At 48.3% G+C, this 25545-nt stretch overlaps 2 protein-coding genes across 2 annotated transcripts in view; both read left to right on the top strand.

The window, feature by feature from the left end:
- The window catches only part of LOC143955485 (uncharacterized), a 337730-nt gene that overhangs the window by 270228 nt on the left and 41957 nt on the right, over positions 1 to 25545 (top strand). The window contains exons 8-9 of the mRNA XM_077465524.1: positions 19745 to 21786; positions 25454 to 25535. Of these exons, the coding sequence (XP_077321650.1) occupies positions 19745 to 21786; positions 25454 to 25535 (2124 nt within the window). The remainder of the gene's footprint in view (positions 1 to 19744; positions 21787 to 25453; positions 25536 to 25545) is intronic.
- LOC143955885 (uncharacterized) lies at positions 1771 to 19765 on the top strand. Its single transcript, XM_077466006.1, has 5 exons — positions 1771 to 1824; positions 9844 to 10052; positions 17753 to 17959; positions 18049 to 18264; positions 18388 to 19765. Exons 2-5 carry the CDS (start codon positions 9915 to 9917, stop codon positions 18592 to 18594), a joined length of 768 nt encoding a protein of 255 aa, XP_077322132.1. The 5' UTR covers positions 1771 to 1824; positions 9844 to 9914; the 3' UTR covers positions 18595 to 19765.

The raw sequence follows: 25545 nt of genomic DNA, 5'->3' as shown, positions 1-25545 counted from the left end.
TTTTTCAGGGGTTGAGCTTAGCCACTTAGTTCCAGTGAAGGGAACACTTAAAGAATCAGCATACCAAGACATTTTGATGCTTTCAACTTTGTGGGAACAGTTTGGGGACGGCCCCTTCCTGTTCCAACATGACTGCTCAACAGTGCACAAAGCAAGGTCCATAAAGATGTGGATGAGTGAGTTTTGGGTGGAGGAACTTGACTGGCTTGCACAGAGTCCTGGCATCAACCTGATAGAACACCTTCGGGATGAATTGGAGCGGAAACTGCGAGCCAGGCCTTCTCATCCAACACCTGACCTCACAAATGTGCTTCTGGAAGAATGGTCAAACATCCCCATAGACACCCTCCTAAACCTTGTGGATGGCCTTCCCAGAAGAGTTGAAGCTGTTATAGCTGCAAACGGTGGGTCTGGAGTAGACAGGGCGGAAAATTCCCACCGGGCTGCCTAACGTATATTCAAAACGGCTGCTGACTGCTGACTTTTTTCTTGTGCGGGAATTTGATGGATTGGCTGTGTTGCTCCTGCGCTGCATTCCCGGAGTTGTAGTCCAGACCGCGCTCAAGTTCCTGGCGGCGGTGGGTGGGGAGAACAGAGCAGCAGCCAGAAATTACATCTCCCGGAGACTGAGTCTTCAGAGGTGGGTCACGCACGTCACGTGACTGCAGACATCCCAAGTCTCCCGCATTTGGCTGCGGGCTCCCGGACACCCGCCAAGCGCTGGGCGATCTCCCGGCTGGGCCAGAAGACAGAGCAGCCGAATGGAGTACGGACACTCGGGCTGCTCTGTCTTCTGTTTGTGGCCAGGGGATGATGGGGTGGGGTGCGACGGAGTCGGGAGCGCTCTGCTGGTGGACACTGATGAGGTGGTATTAATAGGCTGAACTGGTGGGCACTGAAAGGCTGCACTGATGAGGTGGCAGTGAAGCACACTGATAGGCTGCACCGGTAGGCACTGATGAGGTGCCATGAATGGACACTGATAGGCTGCATTTAATTGGCACTGGTAAGGCTGTGGTACGAAGCATCACCTCCCTGAAATTCGTTTTTGCAGGTTGGGATGTCTGTGACTGGCTCAGGCTGGGCACTGGATGGTCGGCAACTTGAACTCTTTAGAGAGACAGTCACAGAGAGAAGAAGAAATAACTGAGAGCAGCTTACTTTTCCACTACAAGTCCCGGAGTCCTTGGTCTGGAGGCAGGCAGAGACTGGGCTGTGACTGGCCCAGGCTGGGCGCTGGCTGCAACTTGAAGTTGTCATCATCCCCCCCCAGGAGGATGAGTTGTCATCCCACCCCCCCATACACCCCATTTACCCTGCCTACCCAGTAACCTGAAATTAGTAAATAGCCCTCAACACTGTCTAGCTGTCAGTTTCTGTGCTGGCCATGGCCTGTGGGTCTTTCTGGCCATGGCTTGTGGGTCCTGCTGGCCATGGCCTGTGGGTCCGGCTGGGAGCTGGCCATGGCTTGTGGGTCCTGCTGGCCATGGCCTCTGGGTCCGGCTGGGAGCTGGCCATGGCTTGTGGGTCCTGCTGGCCATGGCCTCTGGGTCCGGCTGGGAGCTGGCCATGGCTTGTGGGTCCTGCTGGGAGGTGACCATGGCCTGTGGTTCGATGGATATACAAGGCCGTGCTCACACTACAAGACGTTTCTCGGGGCAGCAAATCCTCTGAGCTCCACGAGGTGGTGATTTCACTTCTACCCAGATAGGAAGTCTCTATGGAAGACAAGAAGTGATGTCACATGCAGACAGGAAGTTCCAGGTGAGAGGTGAGTCGGGAGGAAGTACAGAGGAGATATTGTTGGAACTGGCAGCAGAGTAGGTAATAAGATATTATTATTATATAGGATTTATATAGCGCCAACAACACAGTACAGTTACAATACAGGAGGAATCGGAGGGCCTTTAGAGCTTACAATCTAAGAATATTATTTTATATTTACATCCAGTAACCCCCCCCCGTCATGTCCGTCCTCTTCCTCCATAGTCACTGTGACGTCTTTTATCTCCAGCAGATGATGATACACACATATATAGTGTGGAAACCTAGATTAACCCCTTCAGGGGCAGAACATTCCCCCCACTTACCGGGCCGGAACATACTCTTCATGTTGGAGATAAATTCTAGTAATATGTTCCTCTAAACAAACAGCACTGACAATAAATAGACAAGACAATGACCATCCTGACCATACATGGCCTACAACATGAATTTATTACACCACACAGGCAGATTAACCCCTTCAACGTTCCCCCAGTTATAGGACCGGTGTTCTGCCGAGAACTGTCCCCCATCGGATAGTGTCCGACTCGTACTGCGCTTGCGCGGTACGGAAGACAAGGAGACGCTGAAAGTCTCCGAAGATGAACGGCGCCTGCCCACTTAATAGTACCTTGTGCCCTGAAGTCCAGGTTGAAGCCCCATCGTGCAAGTTAACATACGATATGCACTAAGAACAGGGCCCCTCGCGGGCTCGCTCTGCTCGCCACTCTTCGGGCACAGCCTCGCTGCATTGGGCAATTCTTTATTCTAACTATATGTCCACTTGGATGGTGGGGCTTCAACCTGGACTCACCGCGCAGGCACCGTTCATTTTCGGAGACCTTTGGCGTCTCCTTGTCCTCCATACTGCGCAAGCACAGTACAGGGCGGACACTATCCGACGGGGGACAGGATTCGACAAGACACTGGAACATTGTCTTCATTTTGCTGGTGTGTCGCCTTTCCCACCAATCACCTTCTTACCTCATTAGACTTTACTAACAGATTATCCCTTTCCCACCGAGCCTACGCAGATATGCATACTCGGCTTCCGGGGGGGTATACCGGGATGATGCCCGCACCTGCAGGCATCATCCCGGTACCGTTTTGTTCAGCGGGCGATTGGCTATCCAGCCATAACAACCGATGCGGCTAAAAGCCGCTCGGCTGTTATGCCGGAGGAGCGGGAGGGGATCGTCCCCCCCTCCCGCCGCCTCTCGCCGCTGTTACCGGTGCTCCCGCTCGATCGGGAGCACCGATCAGAGATCCGACACCTCCGGCTGCTGCGGAGGAACTGGAACGAAGCCGTAATCGGCTTCGTTCCAGTCTCCTCATCGTAAACACGGAAGCGACGTCATGACGTCACTTCCCGTTTACTCGGCTGCCAATGGCGCCGGTTTTAAAAAAATATCCGGTATTCAGAATCGCCGTTTTTGGCGATCTGAATACATTGAAGTGTAAAGACCCCCCCCGATCCCTCCATAAAGAGGACCTGTCACCACCTATTACTGTCACAAGGGATGTTTACATTTCTTGTGACAGCAATAAAAGTGATCAATTTTTATTTTATTTTTTAAAACAATTTAGTAATTTTAAAATAAATAAAAAAATTTTTTTTTAAAGCGCCCGCCGTCCCCGCGAGCTCGCGAAGCAAAGAAAACGCATATGGAAGTCGCGCCCGCGTATGTAAACGGTGTTCAAATTACACATGTGAGGTATCGCCGCGATCGTCTGAGCGAGAGCAATAATTCTAGCACTAGACCTCCTCTGTAACGCTAACCTGGTAACCGTAAAAAATTTTTAAAGCGTCGCCTATTAAGATTTTTAGGTACCGTACTTTGTCATCAATCTACAAGTGCGCGCAATTATAAAGTGTCACATGTTTGGTATCTATTTAGTCGGCGTAACATTATCTTTCACATTACGCAAAAAAATTGGGCTAATTTTACTGTTTTTTTTTTTTTTTATTCATGAAAGTGTCCCTTTTCCCAAAAAGTTGCGTTTAAAACACCACTGCGCAAATACCGTGTGACATAAAATATTGCAACAATCGCCGTTTTATTCTCTAGAGTCTCTGCTAAAAAAATATATATAATGTTTGGGGGTTCCAAGTAATTTTCTAGCAAAAAAACGGAAAATTTATGTCAAATACTTACCGTAATTTTCCTTTCCTGATGGACTCCATGGCAGCCTACGTGTGGGTTTAGTCCCGCCTCCATTACCCTATAGGACGACACTCCCATAAATCTTTGCTCCCTGCCACAGGCCGTGTTCGGTAACTATCCTACTCCAGCCATTTGGGAGGGAACTCCTGCTGCCATGGAGTCCATCAGGAAAGGAAAATTACGGTAAGTATTTGACATAAATTTTCCGTTTTCCTGACAGACTCCATGGCAGCCTACGTGTGGGAAATAACTCGCCAAGACACACCCGGGTGGGCAAAAATGCTGCTTAACAAAGATTTAATTGACACCGTCAACTGACAAAACTTTAACACCAAAATCAACTGAGGATAAGGCCGCTGGCTCAACACAATAATGAGACATAAAGGTGTGAATGGAAGACCACGAGGCTGCCCTGCATATCACGTCAGGGGCCACATGGCGAGAAGCCGCCCACGAGGTCGAAAGACTCCTGGTTGAATGTGCCGTCACCGCATGAGGAGGAGCCAAGCCCTTATCTCTGTATGCCCACTGGATTGCTTGAACTATCCATGCAGCGATTGCCCTGACTGATGCTCTAGTGCCCTTGTTCTTACCACAGAACAGAACGAACAGGAAGTCCAACTGCCGGAACGGAGCTGTAGCTTCCAAATAGAGCTTTAAAGAACTTCCAACGTCAAGAGGATGAATATCTGAGGAATCCAAGGATCTGAATAAGGGTAGAGAGATCTCTTGATTATTATGAAAGACTGAAGTGACCTTAGGGTTTGACCCTAACATTGGAACTAGGACCACTCTATCCGGAAAAAAGGTTAGAAAAGGCTCTTTGGCTCCCAGAGCTTGAATTTCCGAAACTCGTTTCGCTGAGGTGACCGCCACCAGGAACGCGGTTTTCAAGGTAAGTTCTCGGATGGAGAGATCCGTACTGAGCAGAGAAAAGAAGTCCAGGACTAGAGGAAGATCCCATTTGGGGAATCTGGGTTTCCTTTGGGGTCTCAATCTTACTGCCCCCTTGAAAAACTGCTGAATGAGGGCGTGGCTGGCCCACTGAACCCCTGTAAAAGCGGAAATAGCTGAAACTTGAACCCGAAGGGAGCTAACTGATAAAGGTAAGTCCAAGCCAGATTGCAGGAACCCCAACACATCTTGAACTGTGGGTGAAACATAGGAACTGGTTCTGGAGGACACATAATAAACAAACTTGGCCCAGATTCGTTCATACACCTTATTAGTGCTTCTTCTCCTTGCACTTAGGAGAGTAGGAATGGCTTCCTTAGGACACCCTAGAGCTTCCAGCCTTCCCCTCTCAAGAACCAGACCTTCAACCGGAGCTGAGCCGGACATGGATGGAGAACCGACCCTTGGGAGAGAAGGTCCCGTCTGGACGGAAGAGGAACCGGGTCCCGAAAGCTGAGGAGAGATAGGAGAGGGAACCAGGGCCTGTTGGGCCAATACGGAATTATTGCCAGTACTTCCACTCCTTCCCATCTGAGTCTCTTCAGAAACTGGAAGATGATTGGCGTTGGGGGAAAGGCATATGCCTTGTGGAATTGCCACTGCTCTGTTAGGGCATCTATCCCGTAGGCCTGCGGATCCTTGAACCTCGAATAGAACTTGGTTAGCTTCTTGTTGAAACGAGAGGCAAAAAGGTCCACTTCTGGGGACATTCCCAGGGATAGAACCCACTGAAACACCTCTTCGTGAAGGGTCCATTCGTTGTTGTCCAAGTGGACTCGTGATAGAAAGTCCGCCTGGACATTGAGAACTCCGGGTACATAGGCTGCTGTTAGGTTGGACAGGTTCCTCTGAGCCCAATGCATTATTGGCTCCACTTCCTTCAGCAAAGACCGACTTCTGGTGCCCCCTTGCTTCCTCACGTATGCGACCGCAGACGTATTGTCCAGCCTGAGGACTACGGATGCACCCACTATCAGATGTGGAAACGCCAATAGCGCTAGGAAGGCTGCTCGTAGTTCCAACACATTCGACACTATTCCCCGAGAGGGAAAGTCCCAAACGCCCTGGGCCACTTCCGAAAGACAATGTGCCCCCCAGCCTTTGTTGCTGGCATCTGATGTTACTGAGATCCATTTGATTGGCAGAAGAGAGTGACAATTCAGTAGATTCTCCCGATGAAGCCACCAAAGGAGGGAACCTCTCATGGTCTGCGTAACTACGATGGACTGAGCTTTTTCTCCCGACCATTGATGGAGAAACCCCACCTGAAAGGGGCGCATCCTCCATTGTGCCCACTTCACCATGGGTATAGTAGACACCATGGTGCCTATGATCTTTAGGCAGTGAAGAGCACTGAGACGAGAAGAGGAGAGAGCTAGGTGGATCCTGTCTCGAATTACTGCAATTTTCTCCTCGGGCAGAGAGATGGTACCTCTTGCTGTGTTGAACAGGGCACCGAGGAACACGAGAGACTGCGTAGGAACCAACTGGCTCTTCTCTAAATTCAGGAGCCAACCGAATTCTTCGAGGGTTGCGATGACTTGATCCCTGTGGCTCAAGAGACAATCCTTGTCCTGAGCGAGAAGAAGCAGATCGTCTAGATAATGATGAATCCGGATCTTTCTGATTCTCAACAAGGCTACGACTGCCAGAAGGACTTTCGAGAAAGTGCGAGGGGAGGTTGACAGACCGAAAGGAAGGCAAGTAAACTGAAAATGGAACTGGCCAATGGAAAAACGGAGAAACTGTTGGAACTCTGCAGCCACTGGGACGTGAAAATAGGCGTCTTTGAGGTCTATCGAGACAAGCCAGTCCCCTGGCTGCACTGATTGTTGGATCGTGGACAGCGTTTCCATTTTGAACTTCTCCTTTTTTATGTAGCGATTTAGACGCGTTAGGTCTATTACGGGTCTCCAAGTGCCGTTCTTCTTCTGGACCAGGAAAAGAGGTGAATACATTCCCCTGCCGCGCTGGACATCTGGAACAGGAATAGCGGCGCCTTGATCCAAAAAAGATTTTATGTAAGCTAGAAGAATTTGCCTTTTTTCTTCTGACTTTGGAATGGATGTGGGAACAAACTTGAGTTTGGGTACACTGCTGAATGTCCACGTGTGTCCGGAAGAGACCGTCTTGACGGTCCAAAAATCCTGGATCAAGGCCGCCCAAACGTGTCGAAAGTGGAACAAACGTGCTCCTACCCGAACCGCCTGGACGGGCTTGATCTCAAAAGGACTTAGTCGGCTCCTTTTCCCCCATTGAACTGCCTTTCGCAGACTTCTTGAGAGATGTCTGTCTGGACCTCCAAGATCTAGAAAATTCACGTCCAGGCCTGTAAGTGCGCGCTTCCCTAGCACGATCATGAGCCTGCTTCCTAGGGAACGATCTTCTTTGACCCTGTAGGCGTCTGTCCTGAGGAAGGAACCCCGACTTACCTCCAGTGGCTCGAGTTATGGCACTATCCAGCTTATTGCCAAAAAGGGAAGAACCATCAAAAGGAATACGGCACCAAACCTGCTTAGAAGCGGGATCGGCTAACCAAGGACGGAGCCAAAGGGCACGCTTGGCAGTTACAGATGAGAGCATAACTCGAGCCACCAGACGGATAATGTCGATCGAGGCCTCTCCCAGGAAAGCTGAAGCTAGTCTCAATTCCTGAATGGGAGAACTCCTGGCCAGATCTTCGGAAACATTTCTGAGTGAATCATCAACATTATTGGACCAAACTTCCATTGCTCTAGACAGAGCCGCTACAGCCAAGGCCGGCTTGCAGGCCATCCCGGCCGTAAGGTAGATCCGCTTTAGGTCAGAATCAATTCTTCTATCCAAAGCGTCCTTAAAAGAGACTGTGTCTTCCAGGGGAAGGGTAACATGTCTGCCCAATCGCATTACTGCTGCGTCCACTAGAGGAGGAGACTCCAAATTCTTAACTTCTTCTTCCTTGAAGGGATAAAGTCTCTGGATTTTAGAAAGAAGAGAATTCTTTTTCTCTACCTTGCTCCACTCATCTGAAATCACTTCTCCCAGTTCCGAGAGGAAGGGGAAGCTAATACGTTCTTTCTTCAATTGTTTGAAGAATTTTCTTTGTTTTGCCGGAGCCACTACCGGCTCTTCCCAGCTCAGTGTTTCCTTAATGGCTTTGACCAAAGTCAAAACCTGAACCAGACTCTTCCTCTTCAGACTCACTCTCTGAAAGGACAGCAGATGGATGGCTAGGCAGCGAGGAATCCCAAGTGTCCTGGGCCTGAGCATCCCTCCCTGGAGACCTTGGAGACTCTATGGGAGACAACTGGGGGGCTTCAAACTTCTTAAGACTGTCCTTAACCAATCTTTCCACCATAGACCTTAGCTGTTGGTCAGAGTCACTCCTTTCACCCGTCACTTTGATATAACAGGCATCACAAAGGGACTTGTCAGCAGGAACCTGCGTCTTGCACCCCCAGCATACACCTTCAGCTACGTGACTTGGGTGAGCTGATGAAGGGCGGGAAGATTCCCGGCTACGGAGACTGGTTCTCGCAGGAGAATCATGTCGTCTGGACCTGGAAGAGGAATGCCGGCGGTGGGACTTAGACGAGTCACTTCCTCGGTGAGAACTTCGCCGTTGAGTAGACCTAGAAGGGCTGTAGAACAAACCAGCAGCGTTAGTGGAACATTCCCTAATGTTCCACTGCTTCCCCCCCCCCCCCCCCCGGTAGGTAACCCCAAAAGAAGTACCTTCTCCGAGAGGGCTGGCCACTAGCAAGCGGTGAGGCATCCCCAGGATCCATAGGGCTGGAGAAAGAAACAGCCTAATTTAAACACAGAAAAAACAGCTAAGGAGGCAGAGGAAAAACTGATCCCATAAAGACACATACCTTAACACTGAAGAAACAGAGCTCAGGAATGATGTTGCAGGCTTACAAACATCCCAGGCATACTATCAGCTGTTTTCTGTTTTTAAATTCGCCGCCAAAGTGACGTCACGATTTTCGTCACTAAAACGCTAGTGCGCATGCGCGAAGCCCGCATCGCGCATGCGCGAACCAAGCCTCGTCTTCGCTCCGGTCTCGCGCATGCGCAGAACGACCGAACGGCGAAACCAGGAAGTAACTGGGCGGCTGGAACGCACGGAAACCAGCCGCCCGAACGGCCAGATACACCGCACGGCGCTGCATGGGGGAACGAAGGGACACTGCAAACCTGCAAAGAAAAGATACAAAAAACAGATACAGGCTGCCATGGAAAGAAAACGTCTCACCACTCCAGAAGACGGACACCAGCCGAGGTAGGTCCCCACACACGCCGGACTTCAAGAGGAGGAGGAGGGGGGGGGGGACGTTGGGGGCGAACAGTCACCTGCTAGTAGCAAGGTTTCATGACTCAAACGCGGTTTCACCTGTCAGTGACTAGGCATACACCTCTTCAGCGCCTCTTCCACATGCCCCTTTTCCATACTCCGCTAGTAGCTAGAGCTTATCGGAAATCTGCGACTTCCAAGTCGCACGGCCGGTCCGTAACGTAGAAAAAGTAAGTCTTCAGGGTAAAAAGACACATGTTAGGTCCTATGGAGGAGGACAAAAAAAGAACACGGCCTGTGGCAGGGAGCAAAGATTTATGGGAGTGTCGTCCTATAGGGTAATGGAGGCGGGACTAAACCCACACGTAGGCTGCCATGGAGTCTGTCAGGAAATATGGATTTTAACTTGTAAACACCAAATTCCAAAAATAGGCTTAGTCATGAAAGGGTTAAATGACTTTTATTAGTATGGGATGGGGGATGGGAATATGTATATCTTTATTTTATTAGATTCAAATAGGAAGAAAGAGGGAAAAGGTCATTTGTAGAAAGAATGTCCTGAAAACAGAGTTTTCCATATTGATCCAAGTCTCAGATATTCATTCACACCATCCCCCACCATGATCAGGTAGATGGGTAACAATCACTGAGAGGATTTATACACAAACATGTTTATATTTTCAGAGTGGAACCCTCAGAATGATAATATTGTTGTTAAATAAGAGTAAAAAGAGGAGGATGAGGAGTATGGTGTGATGAAGCAGCTTTCTGAAGGACACAAGGACATCATGATGGAGCAATCAAGTAACAGAAACCCACCAGAGAGATGTCCCCGTCCTCTGTATTCCCGGGATTCCACACAGGAAGGTCACACCATCCCCCACCATCATCAGGTAGATGAGTAGCAATTGATGTGGAAATATTGAAATTCATATTTATATCGAGGAGCTTCAAGGGAACCATTGTGAAGACTTTCTAATGAAATTGCCATGCCCCCTTTTATATATAAATGTGTGTGTGTGTATATATATATATATGTGTCTGTGTGCGTATGTGAATGTAGCACCCTCTACCATAGGTAGGTGCTAGAATATAATTTTTCTAGTTCAAACTCTCAGTGCAGGTTAAATTTAGGCAGGCCTATGCTTTAGGCTAGGCCTGCTTGTTTAGATCTGGGGCTGGCAGTGGTTAGTGTAGCAATGGGTGTGACCACTTGTGCTCTGGTTCTATGGCGCCTCCCCTACTTCCAGGGAGATGGAGGAGGGGCTGGGCCTGAAGCTGGAGTGGTAGGCAGCTCATGTGAGGAGCCCTGACCAATCCCCATTTGGTACTGGCAGGGGACAGGCCTCCCGTATAAGCTGAGGTCACATGCTGCTGAGGAGGATTGTCGGCCAGGAGAAGTGGAGAATGGAATGCTAGGCAGTTGCTGTAGGGCGTCCCCATCTGAGGGGGTCGCCTAATGCGGAGTGGCCCAGGGAGAGCTGTGAGGGAACCTCATCCTTACATGGTCATGGATGAGGTCCGATTCTGCACATGGCCACAGATGAGGAATTCCTGGAGCAAGAGATGCTGCTGGAACATATGTCCAGATAAAGTTCTCCATCATGGACTTGGGGTAGGAGAAGGTCAGTGTGGATACCACAGTGGAGTGCCGGGTGTCGAGGCATGCCAGGGAGTCTGGAAGGGAACTTCATCCTTACACGGCCATGGATGAAGTCCTCATCATTACACGGTCATTGGTGAGGAGTCCCGGAACAGAGGAGAGACTGCGGGGTGTAGTGTCAAGTCGCTGTGGCCTGAGGGCGCAGAATTTGCATGTCGGACTAGCTGGCAGCAGAAGTCCACCTGTTACCACATGCTACTAAACTGCTAGGCCGCCGGGTAGAGGTACTGAAGACCTCGGGTCTAGTATTAGCACTCAAGTAACAGCATCCAAGTAACAATATAGCAACAACTAAGTACAGCCAGCATGCTGGGGGTTATTCAGAGTGATCCCCTTTTGTCATACTGAAGATGATGAGTCTAATGCTGCGTACACACGATCGCACATTCCGACAACAAAATCCATGGGATTTTTTCAGACGGATGTTGGCTCAAACTTGTCTTGCATACACACTGTGAGGGGTTAGCTCGGCAGCGGGTGTGTGTGACCCCCTGGATGGGTTCACAACACAAAATCAGGCACAGCAGACAGCGTTGTAGGTGAAAAAAACAAAAGATGCGGTTTATTTATGCTACATGCAGTGATACATATAACAGCCAAACAAAAATAAAACATGAAAATAAGTCCTGGTCAGCTTGACCTCTAACTACACACTTAGATTCCCTGTCTAACAACTGAGTGCAGCCTTGTGCTGCACCAGTCCCTGTCTCTGTTGTAGAGGTTTGCCACACAGGCGTTAACTCACCGCACAGAACAGATATCACACTCCCCAGTCTATACAACACAAAACTGGTTCCAGGATGGAGCATCTCCCTAAGCATGCTGGGGTTTTTTGTAGAGGTCTTAATGAGCCCACTTACTTCAGCTGGGCTCATTAACTCTTCCCCTCTAATTGTACAAGTCTGCATAAAGCCTGAATCTAGGGCACACATATTTCCCATCCTGGATACAACCAGGTGATTTTACCTGCGTGTTGCCACAACACGGTCACACAACGTTGGTCGGAAATTCCGAACGTCAAGAACGCAGTGACATATAACACGTATGACAAGCTGAGAAAAATGAAGTTCAATAGCCAGTGCGGATCTTCTGCTTGATTCGGAGCATGTGTGGCACTTTGTGCGTCGGAATTGTCTACACACGATCGGAATTTTCCGACAACGGGATTTTGTTGCCGGAAAATTTGAGAACAAGATCTCAAATTTTGTGCTACGGAAATTCCGATGGAGCCTACACGCGGTCGGAATTTTTTCGCACATTTGCCGTCAGAACGTTCCGACCCCGTGTACGTGGCTTTACAGTAAAGGATTTGTGCAGGAGGAGAAAAGGTCCTGGGGAGTGATATTCTGCAGGAGCTAGTGCAGATGAGGAGGAGCAATAGTCTGCATGGAGATATGCAGGGGAACTGTGAATGTTAGAAGTGCATCAGCTTTCAGGGCTAAATCTACTAATCAATGTTCTCTAAATGTGATGGCAATTCAACGAGTTCTATGGGCATCCCATATCCCCCTTTACCCCAACCAAGTCATATACCCCAATAAACAAAAACAAAATAACGCAAATGACTGCTCATTGTCTCAAAAGTGATATATGGGGGTCTGGTAGCAGGGGGATTTGGTGAATGTTTGTTACTACCCTGTTTCCCCCTAAAATAAGACCTAGCGTGATTGTCGACGATGGCTGCAATATAAGCCCTACCCCCCAAATAAGCCCTAGTTAAAGTCCTTCTATGTCTTATTCTCAGGGTAGGGCTTATTTTCGGGAAAAGAGGGTGGGGCTTATTTGGGGGGTAGGGCTTATATTGCAGCCATCACCGACACTCACGCTAGGTCTTATTTTAGGGGAAACAGGGTAGTAGCCAACAAGTGCTACATGTATATGTAGGTATGTTACAGGAACGTGTGTACTTAATATATTTTTGGGTTAAATCACGAGAGGTGGGCCCAGTTACTGTTTTCTATATCGCAAAAGACCAACGTCTTTTGTCTGCATAGTAACTAAGTTACACTATTGAAAACAAAAAGCGGAATTTGGGCTTTATGAGATGCAATAACTGAGATTTACCTCCATCCCTGATATATTGGAAAAGGAGAAAGATATTTTGGGACTTAATATGGCACACCGCTACATATATAAATTGAGCCAATCAATGTAAACATTGTTAAACTAATATAAAAGGCATACATACATATGTAACATGGTAAAAAAAATACTAATAAAATATCGGTGCCTTCTTGTCTACCATGTTTATGGTTGTTAAGTAAGCAACCCTCCTTGATCTTAGTATAAATTAGCATTTCAATGACTTATGATCATGTGGAGACACAATGTCTGCTCCTCACTCTAAAGACAATGGTGCAACTTAGAAAAGGAGAAAGATATTTTGGGCCTTTATATGAGGCACACTGCTACATACATAAATTGAGCCCATCAATGTAAACATTGTTTTATTAATACAAAAGGCATACATATGTAACATGGTAAAAAATACTAATAAAATAGCATATTCAATAGTTGGTCACGATAGAACTCGTATATAAAATAAGTGAGCAATACATAATTATCTCAACACAATAAACATAGTATTGGACCTCGGGTATGTAGACCAAATTGTAATAGTAACATACAGATATATAAACAATGATGGATTGGTTCATAATAATATACTGTATTCAGATAAGATGGTAAAACATGGATAACTGTGACGTCGCATCATAGGGAGACTCTACACGTTTCATGGTTACTATACCACTCATCAGGAGCAGATGAAGGGTTTTGGAAAGGTCTAGAATAAAGCAAATTACCACAATGATATAGTTAAGAGAAGGAATATAGAACATAGAAAGAAGAGGGGGAGCAAAAAAAGACCCCAACCACTCTTACCTAATTGTAGTATATGGGTAAAGTTGAGGTTGGTAACCATAATGGAAAAGTACTATATCTAACTTCATCCCCGGGAGCTAAGGCGGTAAACACCTGAGGCACGGCGGCAGGACCAGCAGCCAGAAGAGAAGCATGTAGATAAAATCTCCAGTAGTTCAGCTGTAGACTGTATATTTTGGTAATATAAAATGTTCACAATACAGATAATTCCAAAGAATATATGCGGAAATAAGCTGATAGTACAGCTAAGAACCGGAGAGAGAAAACCACAACCACGTGGGCATAGGAAACAAGTAAAATGAATGAGGAAAAGTAAGAAAAGGTAACATATAGAGAGACCAAGTGAACGAATGAGTGGTATAGTAACCACGAAACGCGTAGAGCCTCCCTATGATGCGAAGTCACAGTTATCCATGTTTTACTATCTTATCTGAATACAGTATATTATTATGAACCAATCCATCATTGTTTATATATCTATATGTTACTATTACAACAATTTGGTCTACATACCCGAGGTCCAATACTATGTTTATTGTGTTGAGATAATTATGTATTACTCACTTATTTTATTTACAAGTTCTATCGTGACCAACTATTGAATATGCTATTTTATTAGTATTTTTTACCTTGTTACATATGTATGCCTTTTGTATTAATAAAACAATGTTTACATTGATTGGCTCAATTTATGTATGTAGCAGTGTGCCTCATATAAAGTCCCAAAATATCTTTCTCCTTTTCTAAGTTGCACCATTGTCTTTAGAGTGAGGAGCAGACATTGTGTCTCCACCTGATCATAAGTCCATGAAATGCTAATTTATACTGAGATCAAGGAGGGTTGCTTACTTAACAACCATAAACATGGTAGACAGGAAGGCACCGAAAATTTGAATTCTTATGCGAGAAGCATGATGACCAACTAGGATTGGATTTCAGCCAATCAGGATTCAGTGCCACTTCTGAATCAATGAAAGTAGTCCAGGGGTGTGATTGGTGGGGATGGGTAGAGAGGGAACATAAAAATCAAAGCGCTCATTGATGCGGCCTCTCTCTGAGCCTCATGATTGGGTGCAAGCATGGACAGGTAAGGTCTGACTGGGAATCGTATCCCCACCATTCTTTGTTTCATTTGTGGTAACTTTCTTTCCTTTGTGTATTAGAAACATTTTTTTTTTTACATTGAAACATCCTTTTTTTTTATATTACTTACTTCGTATTTTATCAATAACATCATTGCTTTAAGGCCGCGTACACACGCGCGGACTGTTCGCCCAACCTTGTTCGGCAAACAGTTTGTCAAACAGTCCGCTCAAAATTTGCATGAGCGGACTTGCCCACACACGAGCGGACTGTTTCAGCGAACTGTTTGACAAACAGTTCGCTCAACTTTTGAAATGAACGGACTCGCCCACGTAAGGCGGAGCCAAGTCCGCCCATTTCGAGCGCGTGTACAGGTAGGCGGGGCCCGCGAAGGAGACGTCGCGGGCTCCACCGCCTGGAATGGGCTTAAAGGGGAACCCCAACGCCGAAAAAAATCGGCGTGGGGGTTCCCCCCAAGTCCACACCAGACCCTTGTCCGAGCACGCTACCCGGCCGGCCAGGAAAGGGGGGCGAGCGAGCGCGCCCCCCCTCCTGAGCCGTACCAGGCCGCGTGCCCTCAACATGGGGGGTGCCTTGGGGAAGGGGGGGCCGCGCGGCCCCCCCACCCCAAAGCACCTTGTCCCCATGTTGATGAGGACAAGGGCCTCTTCCCGACAACCCTGGCCGTTGGTTGTCGGGGTCTGCGGGCGGGGGGCTTATCGGAATCCGGGAGCCCCCTTTAAGAAGGGGGCCCCCGGATACCGGCCCCCCACCCTATGTGAATGAGTATGGGGTACAATGTACCCCTACCCATTCACCTGTGAAATAAAGTACAAAAAAAACACAACACATGGAAAAAGTATTTTATTGCACAGCTCCGGGGGTCTTCCGTCTTCGGGGGTCTTCTCGCCGGACTCCTCCGCTATGTGTGTGTAGCTCTTTTGCTAGCGGAGGAGTCCGGCTTTCTTCCTCCCCGCCGCCGGCCTCTTCTCCCGACTTCGGGGGTCTTGTCCCCCTCTTCGGTTCTTCTGCCGGGCCACCGCGCCTTCTTGTAGCTCTTTTACAGGCGGTGGCCCGGTCTTCTGTCGCCGCTGTCGTCGCCGCCGCCGCCGCCTTCCGTTCTTGTTCTTCTTCTTCTTCTTCTTCTTCTTCTTCTCCTGGAGATGTTGACTCGACGAGCTCTCCGGCCGGAATGCCAGGGACACGCTCCGCTGCCACTTATATAGTGACAATGGGGCGGTGTCACATGGTATATGTCACATGGGTTGGTCACATGGGTTGATGTCACATGGGGACTATGACATCGTAAGGGGGCGGGGTCACCATGTGACCAACCCATGTGACATATACCATGTGACCCCGCCCCATTGTCACTATATAAGTGACCGCACAGCGCGGCTCTGGCATTCCGGCCGGAGAGCTCGTCGAGTCAACATCTCCAGGAGAAGAAGAAGAAGAAGAAGAAGAGGAACAAGAACGGAAGGCGGCGGCGGCGGCGACGACAGCGGCGACAGAAGACCGGGCCACCGCCTGTAAAAGAGCTACAAGAAGGCGCGGTGGCCCGGCAGAAGAACCGAAGAGGGGGGCAAGACCCCCGAAGTCGGGAGAAGAGGCCGGCGGCGGGGAGGAAGAAAGCCGGACTCCTCCGCTAGCAAAAGAGCTACACACACATAGCGGAGGAGTCCGGCGAGAAGACCCCCGAAGACGGAAGACCCCCGGAGCTGTGCAATAAAATACTTTTTCCATGTGTTGTGTTTTTTTTTGTACTTTATTTCACAGGTGAATGGGTAGGGGTACATTGTACCCCATACTCATTCACATAGGGTGGGGGCCGGTATCCGGGGGCCCCCTTCTTAAAGGGGGCTCCCGGATTCCGATAAGCCCCCCGCCCGCAGACCCCGACAACCAACGGCCAGGGTTGTCGGGAAGAGGCCCTTGTCCTCATCAACATGGGGACAAGGTGCTTTGGGGTGGGGGGGCCGCGCGGCCCCCCCTTCCCCAAGGCACCCCCCATGTTGAGGGCACGCGGCCTGGTACGGCTCAGGAGGGGGGGCGCGCTCGCTCGCCCCCCTTTCCTGGCCGGCCGGGTAGCGTGCTCGGACAAGGGTCTGGTGTGGACTTGGGGGGAACCCCCACGCCGATTTTTTTCGGCGTTGGGGTTCCCCTTTAAGCCCATTCCAGGCGGCGGAGCCCGCGACGTCTCCTTCGCGGGCCCCGCCTACCTGTACACGCGCTCGAAATGGGCGGACTTTCCGAGCGGGAACAGTCCGCTCATTTCGAAAGTACAGCGGACAGGCCCACACACGGGCGGACTGTTCGCTCAAACACAGTTTCAGCGGACAGTTTTTCGGAATTTCCGAAAGACTTTGTCCGTCCAACTGTCCGCTGAAACTGTCCGCTGAAAGCCCACACACGAGCGGACTGTCCGCCCAAACACTGTTCAGCGGACAGGGTTGGGCGAACAGTCCGCCCGTGTGTACGCGGCCTAAGAGTTTTATCAGCTACATTATATTTGGTAATATCTGATTATTCTAACGTTTCTTTTCTGTATAAATAAATTAGATTGTTATCCTTTTTTGCAAGTTATCATTCGTTACTGATTTTATTGGTTATAGCTGCAACCGCATTGGTTGATTCTTATATAGACAACGTTGTACTCACTTATTTGATGTATCATTAAATGTATAAGTGAGATAGGTAAAAATCACCATATCACAATTATTAGTAGTTATGACTTATACACAATCATGTTTGTTACAATAAATGTTTTATTATATATGTTATAAATGTTATATTATTATTATATTATTATTATATCATATTATTATATTATTAATATATTATATTATATTATTATAATTATTATTATTATTATATTATATTATTATTATTATTATTATTGTTCTATTATTATATATATATTATTATATTATATATGTTATACATTTTTTATTATATATTCAGAGTGGAAACCTTGAGGATTATAATAGTGTTATTAAAGAAGAGGACAAGCAAGAGGACAAGGAATATGGTGTAATGAAGGAGCTTTCAGAAGGACACAAGGATATGATGGAGCCGCCTAATAACAGAAACCCACCAGAGAGATGTCCCCGTCCTCTGTATTCCCGGGATTCCACACAGGAAGGTCACACCATCCCCCACCATCATCAGGTAGATGAGGAACAATCACTGGTAGTATCATTAGGATCTGTACATTATCTGCATTGTTACCATTGATGTCATTTTTATTATATATTCAGAGTGGAAACCTGAGAGATCCTAAAGTTGAGGTTAAAGAAGAGATAAAAGAGGAGGAGGATGATGAGGATGGGGTGATGGAGGACAATAACAAAGATCTGTACCAGGACACCATGGTGGAGTCATCCAGCTACAGAAACCCACCAGAGAGATGTCCCCGTCCTCTGTATTCCCGGGATTCCACACAGGAAGATCACACCATCCCCCACTGTTACAAGGTTGGTGGGACGGAGAATCTAGAACATTCACTTACAGAGACAATGTGTGGATTTTTTATGTGATGTCACAATATTAAAGCTCTTATCTTACAGATGATTTTCTCTCTCATTTTCTTGGTTTAGAGTGGAGATCCAATCGATATAGAATTTGAGGTGAAATCAGAAGAAGAAGAAGAGAGGTATGTGAGGGATGATCAGCAGTCTATGGAGGAGGATGGAATAACGGGGACATTTATAGAGGAGGACACTCCTACAGAGATCAGCACAGGTAGGTCATTAACACTAAATCCATTCCTCCACCCATACTGCTCACTGATTGGTCCAGAGTAGGGCGGGGGCTGGGTGATATCAGCCTGTAATCCTCTGGTCACTTTCCTGAGCTGTGTTCCCCGTCCTGTATTCCTGGATTTCTCTCCGATAATCTTCCTTCTCTGTGCTGCCGACACAATTTATGTATCTAGACTGGATTTATGGAGATTCTGGGGATCAGCAAAATGTTGACTCTCACTATAGGCATTGCTCAACCTAGGCACCAGTGGTATGTGTCTTGGGTCTTCTGCCCCATGCCAGGGTATAGCAGGATCTCTATCTTTGTAATTCTCCTCGGGTCACTTGCTCTGTTTTCTTTCCTTGCTGTTCCCGGGTGGAGGGATATGTCTGTATAGTCTCAGACCCAAGTCACTGAGTGCAGTCTCAGGAGATGGGAGGAGCGGTGTGGGACCTCTGCAACTTGTCTCCAGTAATCATTTATGTTTCCACTGATTTCTGAACACCAATATTATGAATCCTGACCCTTCACTATATCATTTATATTGTACATTACATACTCCTGACCCCTGCACTATATACTCTATATTGTACATTACATCATTCTGATACTATATAGTCCTATCTGTTGTATCTTATACAATATGTTGTACATTACATAGTCCTGACTTCTACTCTCTCCCCTCCCCCCACTGCTATATATACACATAATATGTATTCTCTTTTGTTACCCCCATTTCCTACCAGCTGGACATTTTATATCGGATGATGTGATTGGAGGACAGACTTTTACATGTTGATAATAATGTGATAACTTCCTCCAAGTTTGGACCCTTAAACAGAAAGTAATAATGAGGGAGGAGTCAATAACTCCAATGATGGGGTCTTCAGGATCAATCCAGTCTTCATCTTGGTTGTTCTCCCCCCATCCTCACTCTCTGACCTCTGGTGGGGCTCAGCCCCGCTGTTATTCATGACTAAATCATGGAGTAAATAAGGAAGTGCAGGACTTCTTGTGTTGGGAAGATGGCAATGAGTGATAGAGGGGGAGGGGACACTCGTCCTATAATCCCCTCATCACTGTCACTCCTATAGAAGACAGTTCTCGTTGTTTCCTCACTCTCTGACTAAGGTCCATGAATAAAGAAATGATCTGGTAGGAGATCAGAGGACCCATTTACTAGTTACCTTGAGGGGGGAATTGTAAGATCCTCAGAGACAAAGCTGCCTGATGTGGGCGGAGTCCTGGTTTAGGGGAACCAATCAGCTGATGTCTAGTAATAATCTTTGTATTTCTATTTTAGTAGATGGACGGGAGATGAGGAAAACCTCAGAGGATTGTCTCACTTTGTCTCCAGACTGTAAAGTAGAAGATGAGGACATCACACAGTATAGTCCAGGAGAAAACCCGACTACCTCAAATGTCCATCCGGCACCACACAGTGTAGATGGACCATCGTATTCCTCTTATCCCGAGGAACCTCAGACTGTGCGGGACGGTGCCGGACCATCGTATTCCTCTTATCCCGAGGAACCTCAGACTGTGCGGGACGGTGCCGGACCATCGTATTCCTCTTATCCCGAGGAACCTCAGACTGTGCGGGACGGTGCCGGACCATCGTATTCCTCTTATCCCGAGGAACCTCAGACTGTGTGGGACGGTGCCGGACCATCGTATTCCTCTTATCCCGAGGAACCTCAGACTGTGCGGGACGGTGCCGGACCATCGTATTCCTCTTATCCCGAGGAACCTCAGACTGTGCGGGACGGTGCCGGACCATCGTATTCCTCTTATCCCGAGGAACCTCAGACTGTGCGGGACGGTGCCGGACCATCGTATTCCTCTTATCCCGAGGAACCTCAGACTGTGCGGGACGGTGCCGGACCATCGTATTCCTCTTATCCCGAGGAACCTCAGACTGTGAGGGACGGTGCCGGACCATCGTATTCCTCTTATCCCGAGGAACCTCAGACTGTGCGGGACGGTGCCGGACCATCGTATTCCTCTTATCCCGAGGAACCTCAGACTGTGCGGGACGGTGCCGTCCTTCCAACAGACAAGAGGCTTTCCTGTACTGAGTGCGGAAAGAGTTTCCGTTCTAAATCTAGTCTTAATATGCATAAAAAATGTCATAGAGGTGAGAAGCCACATTCCTGTCCTGAGTGCGGGAAATGTTTTTCAATTAAGTCTCTTCTTCTCAGACATCAGAGATCTCACACGGGTGAGAAGCCGTATCCCTGTCCTGAGTGTGGGAAATGTTTTTCATTGAAGTTGAATCTTGATAGACATCAGATGTTGCACACGGGTGAGAAGCCTTATTCCTGTCCTAAGTGTGGGAAATGTTTTTTAGAGAAGTCCAGTCTTTCCTATCATCAGAGATCACACACGGGTGAGAAGCCGCATTCCTGTGCTGAGTGCGGGAAATGGTTTTCAGTTAAGTCGCGTCTTCTCAGACATCAATTGTCTCACACGGGTGAGAAGCCGTATTGCTGTCCTGAGTGCGGGAAATTTTTTTCAGTTAAGTCGAATCTTGACAGACATCAGAGGTCGCACACGGATGAGAAGCCGTATTCCTGTCCTAAGTGTGGGAAATGTTTTTCAGATAAGTCCAGTCTTTCCTATCATCAGAGATCACACACGGGTGAGAAGCCGTATTCCTGTCCTGAGTGCAGGAAATGTTTTTCAGTTAAGTCGCGTCTTCTCAAACATCAGAGGTCACACACAGGTGAGAAGCCGTATTCCTGTCCTGAGTGTGGGAAATGTTTTTCAGATAAGTCACATCTTTCCTATCATCAGAGGTCACACACAGGTGAGAAGCCATATTCCTGTCTTGAGTGTGGGAAATGTTTTTCATTGAAATCGAATCTTGATACACATCAGAGATCACACACGGGTGAGAAGCCGTATTCCTGTCCTGAGTGCGGGAAATGTTTTTCAGCGAAGTGGCATCTTGATACACATCAGAGGTCACACACAGGTGAGAAGCCATATTGCTGTACTGAGTGCGGGAAATGTTTTTCAGTTAAGATGTGTCTTCTCAGACATCAGAGGTTGCACACGGGTGAGAAGCCGTATTCTTGTTCTGATTGCGGGAAATGTTTTTCACATGAGTCCAGTCTTTCCTATCATCAGAAATCACACAAGAGTGAGAAGCCGTATTCTTGTCCTGAGTGCGGGAAATGTTTTTTAATCAAGTCGCTTCTTCTCAGACATCAGAGATCTCACATGAGGGAGAAGTCATATTCCTGTCCTGAGTGAGGGAAATGTTCCTCACTGAAGTCCTGTCTTCCTGTACATCAGGGGGTCCCACACAACCCTCAAGGTGTATTAGTTGGTGTGGGAAATGTCTTGTATATGAATGTTGCTGGACATGTGGGGAAGAAGCACACCCTGATATACACCTCAGATATACTCCATGGCTGATCTTCATTATGGAAGAAACAGTTGATAAGGAGATCAGAGATCACCAAAGACATGGATGAAGTGTTGTACCGTGTCGGGTCATTGATAGCAGGAGAAAAATAAAAATGGAGTCATTACCTCTCATTGGTACATTTTGTGGTGTAAACTTTTTTTTTCTATTGATTGAACTAGATGGACTTGTGTCTTTTTTCAACCAGACTATCTATATGTAATAAACATTTAAAGTTCTAGCTTAAAAATATTGAGGCGCGATGAGCATTCGCCGTACTATGACAAATTCTGGTCGTATTTTATTTCATAAAGTGGTTTCCTATGATCATTGGCTCCATCTAGTGGCCATAATGTGGAATTTTAGGTAGTTCAGGAGAGATACCTCATTAAGGCCACTAGATGGGGCTGACAGTCATAGGAAATCACTTTGTTATCTCCTTCACACCTAAGGGTAAAACAAATGTTCATGCCTAAGCACAATTTTGCAACTTTGACATGTGTTAGTAAATCCGTACATATCATCACAACTACTTTGTGCCTCCAGGTGGATTATACCGCGTTAGTTTCAGGACAAATTGGGCTTTCATTTGGTGGTAAATGGTGATTGATGTCTCCTGATTTATTTATTTTTATTATCAAAGGAGAACTGGCCCAAAATAGCAAAAAAAAAAACTTTTTTTGGAATGTAGATGTATATTTCTCGTTACAACCATAACCTTCCACCGAAGAACAACCGCAAATAAATTCTCCTGCTCCTGACGATTGCAACGATACCACATACACTATATTACCAAAAGTATTGGGACACCTGCTTTTACACGCACATGAACTTTAATGACACCCCAGTCTTAGTCTATAGGGTCCAATATTGAGTTGGCCCCACCCTTTGGGATAAATTGGAGTGGAGACTGCGAGCCAGACCTTCTCGTCCAACATCAGTGCCTGACCTCACAAATGTGCTTCTGGAAGAATGGTCAAACATTCCCATAGACACACTCCTAAACCTTGTGGACGGCCTTCCCAGAAGAGTTGAAGCTGTTATAGCTGCAAACGGTGGGTCTGGGGTGGGGCTGGGCCGTGGGACAGGGTGAAAAATTCCCACCAGGGTGCCTAATTTATATTCAAAATGGCTGCTGACATTTATTTGTGCTGGAATTTGACCGATTGGCTGTGTTTCTCCCATGCTTCATTCAGGGAGTTGTAGTCCGGGGCCGCGCTCGAGTCCATGGGTGGGTGGCGAGAACTGAGCAGCGGCCAGAAACTACAACTCCCAGAGACTGACTCTTCAGAGGCGTGGCGTGTGGCGGGTCACGCACGTTGTGGCACTGCAGGCAGCCCAAGTCTCCTACATTTGGCTGCCGGTGTTCTGGCAGATAGTGTCCTGCCATCATATAGTGTCCTGCCATCATATAGTGTCCGCCCCCGTACTGCGCATGCAGTAGAAGCTTCAGAAAATCTCTGAAGATGAATGGCGCCTGTGCCGTGAGTGGAGGTGGTAGCCCCCCCCCATCCAAGCGGACATAGGGTTGTGAAAATTAGAGGGCCCCTCAAGGGCGAGCTTCGCTCGCCACGCTTCGGGCTCGGCCTCGCTGCGCTCGGCTCTTTTATATATCAACTCTATGTCCACTTGGATGGTGGGGCTAGAACCTGGACTCACAGCGCAGGCGCCGTTCATCTTCGGCTATTTTCTGAATCTGTGTGTACTGCGCATGCGCAGTACACAGCGGGCACTATCCTATGGGGGACCATATATGATAGGACACCGGCTCCCGAAACACCCGTGAGAGCTGGGCGATCTCCTAGGCTGCACTGATGGACACTGATAGGCTGCAGTGATGGACACTGATGAGGTGACACTAATGGGCTGCACTGATGATGTGGTACTGAAGGACACTGATAGGCTGCACTGGTAGGCACTGATGAGGTGGCATGAATGGACACTGATAGGCTGCATTTAATTGGCACTGATAAGGCTGCGGCACCTCCCTGAAGTGAGTTTTTGCAGGTTGGGATGTCTGTGACTGGCTCAGGCTGGGCGCTGGATGGCGGCAACTTGAAGTTTTTAGAGAGACAGTCACAGAGCGAAGAAGAAATAACTGTCTGAGAGCAGCTTACTTTTCCACTACAAGTCCCGGAGTCCTTGGTCTGAAGGCAGGCAGAGACCGGGGCGCTGGCTGCAACTTGAAGTTGTCATCACCCCCCCCCCGGAGGCTGAGTTGCCACCAGCATCATTGTGGTGAGAAACCCTGACCCCCCCCACATCCCACCCCCCCATTTACCCTGCCCACCCAGTAAACTCAAAATAGAAAATAGCCCTCAACACTGGCTGGCTGTCAGGTTCTGTGCTGGCCATGGCCTGTAAGTCCTGCTGGGAACTGGCCATGGCCTGCTGGGAGCTCGCCATGGTCTGTGGGTCCTGCTGAGAGCTGGCCATGGCCTGTGGGTCCTTGTGGCCATGGCCTGTGGGTCCTTGTGGCCATGGCCTGTGGGTCCTTCTGGCCATGCCCTGTAAGTCCTGCTGGGAACTGGCCATGGCCTGTGGGTCCTGCTGGGAGCTCACCATGGTCTGTGGGTCCTGCTCAGAGCTGGCCATGGTCTGTGGGTCCTGCTGAGAGCTGGCCATGGCCTGTGGGTCCTTGTGGCCATGGCCTGTGGGTCCTTGTGGCCATGGCCTATCGGTCCTTTTGGCCATGGCCTGTGGGTCCTGCTGGGAGCTCGCCATGGCCTGTGGGTCCTTGTGGCCATGGCCTGTGGGTCCTTGTGGCCATGGCCTATCGGTCCTTTTGGCCATGGCCTGTGGGTCCTTGTGGCCATGCCCTGTAAGTCCTGCTGGGAACTGGCTATGGCCTGTGGGTCCTGCTAGGAGCTGGCCATGGTTTGTGGGTCCTGCTGAGAGCTGGCCATGGCCTGTGGGTCCTTCTGGCCATGGCCTGTCGGTCCTTCTGGCCATGGCCTGTGGGTCCTGCTGAGAGCTCGCCATGGCCTGTGGGTCCTTCTGGCCATGGCCTGTGGGTCCTGCTGGGAGCTTGCATGTGGGTCCATCTAGCCGCTGGTTCAATGGGCCACTTGACTGGACTTGCCCCCCCCCCCAGACCTAAGGGTGCCAGCCCTCCCCTGCTACAGACTGGGATGCCATTAAATTTCATGTGTGTATAAAGGCAGGTGTCTCAATACTTTTGGCAATGTAGTGTGTAGCGCTATTCTTTTCACACTCTGCGGCTCCTGAGATATGGCGGCGCCTCCTGTAGAGTATTTAGGAGCAGAGTCTTCATAATCTGTGTGATCAGGGCAGGATCTCTAACATGCGCAGTGCCTCCACTCAATTGGGGCTTGTGAATAGCAAGTGAAATCCCAACTGAGAAATGTATCTCCACATAGACGGGAATCCACACAGCTTTGTATTTGAAAGTCCATGTATTGAAGAAATAACATTCAGTGAACCGTCCAACATAAGGTATTTTCCGGACAGGAACATGAAATCATTAACAGTCTCTATGTATGTCTCAGAGAGGAGGAACTGCAGCACTTACACATTCCGTGTTCTCTCTCTGCCACATCTCTCTCTCTCCACCCACTTACCTCATCCTTGGTGAGAGAGA

Source organism: Lithobates pipiens, unplaced genomic scaffold, assembly GCF_037356315.1.
Source record: "Lithobates pipiens isolate NorthernLeopardFrog02 unplaced genomic scaffold, aLitPip1_a1.2 Scaffold_35, whole genome shotgun sequence".
Classification (NCBI taxonomy): domain Eukaryota; kingdom Metazoa; phylum Chordata; class Amphibia; order Anura; family Ranidae; genus Lithobates; species Lithobates pipiens.
Note: the sequence above shows the minus strand (reverse complement) of the source record. Positions and strands in the feature narration are given on the sequence as shown.

Bases quoted from the DNA above. Each gene is read 5' to 3' on its own strand.
- LOC143955885 (XM_077466006.1), top strand. From the start codon at position 9,915: ATGAAGCAGCTTTCTGAAGGACACAAGGACATCATGATGGAGCAATCA. The intron at 10,053-17,752 runs GTAGATGAGTAG...TTATATATTCAG, and splicing joins CCATCCCCCACCATCATCAG to AGTGGAAACCTTGAGGATTA. The intron at 17,960-18,048 runs GTAGATGAGGAA...TTATATATTCAG, and splicing joins CCATCCCCCACCATCATCAG to AGTGGAAACCTGAGAGATCC.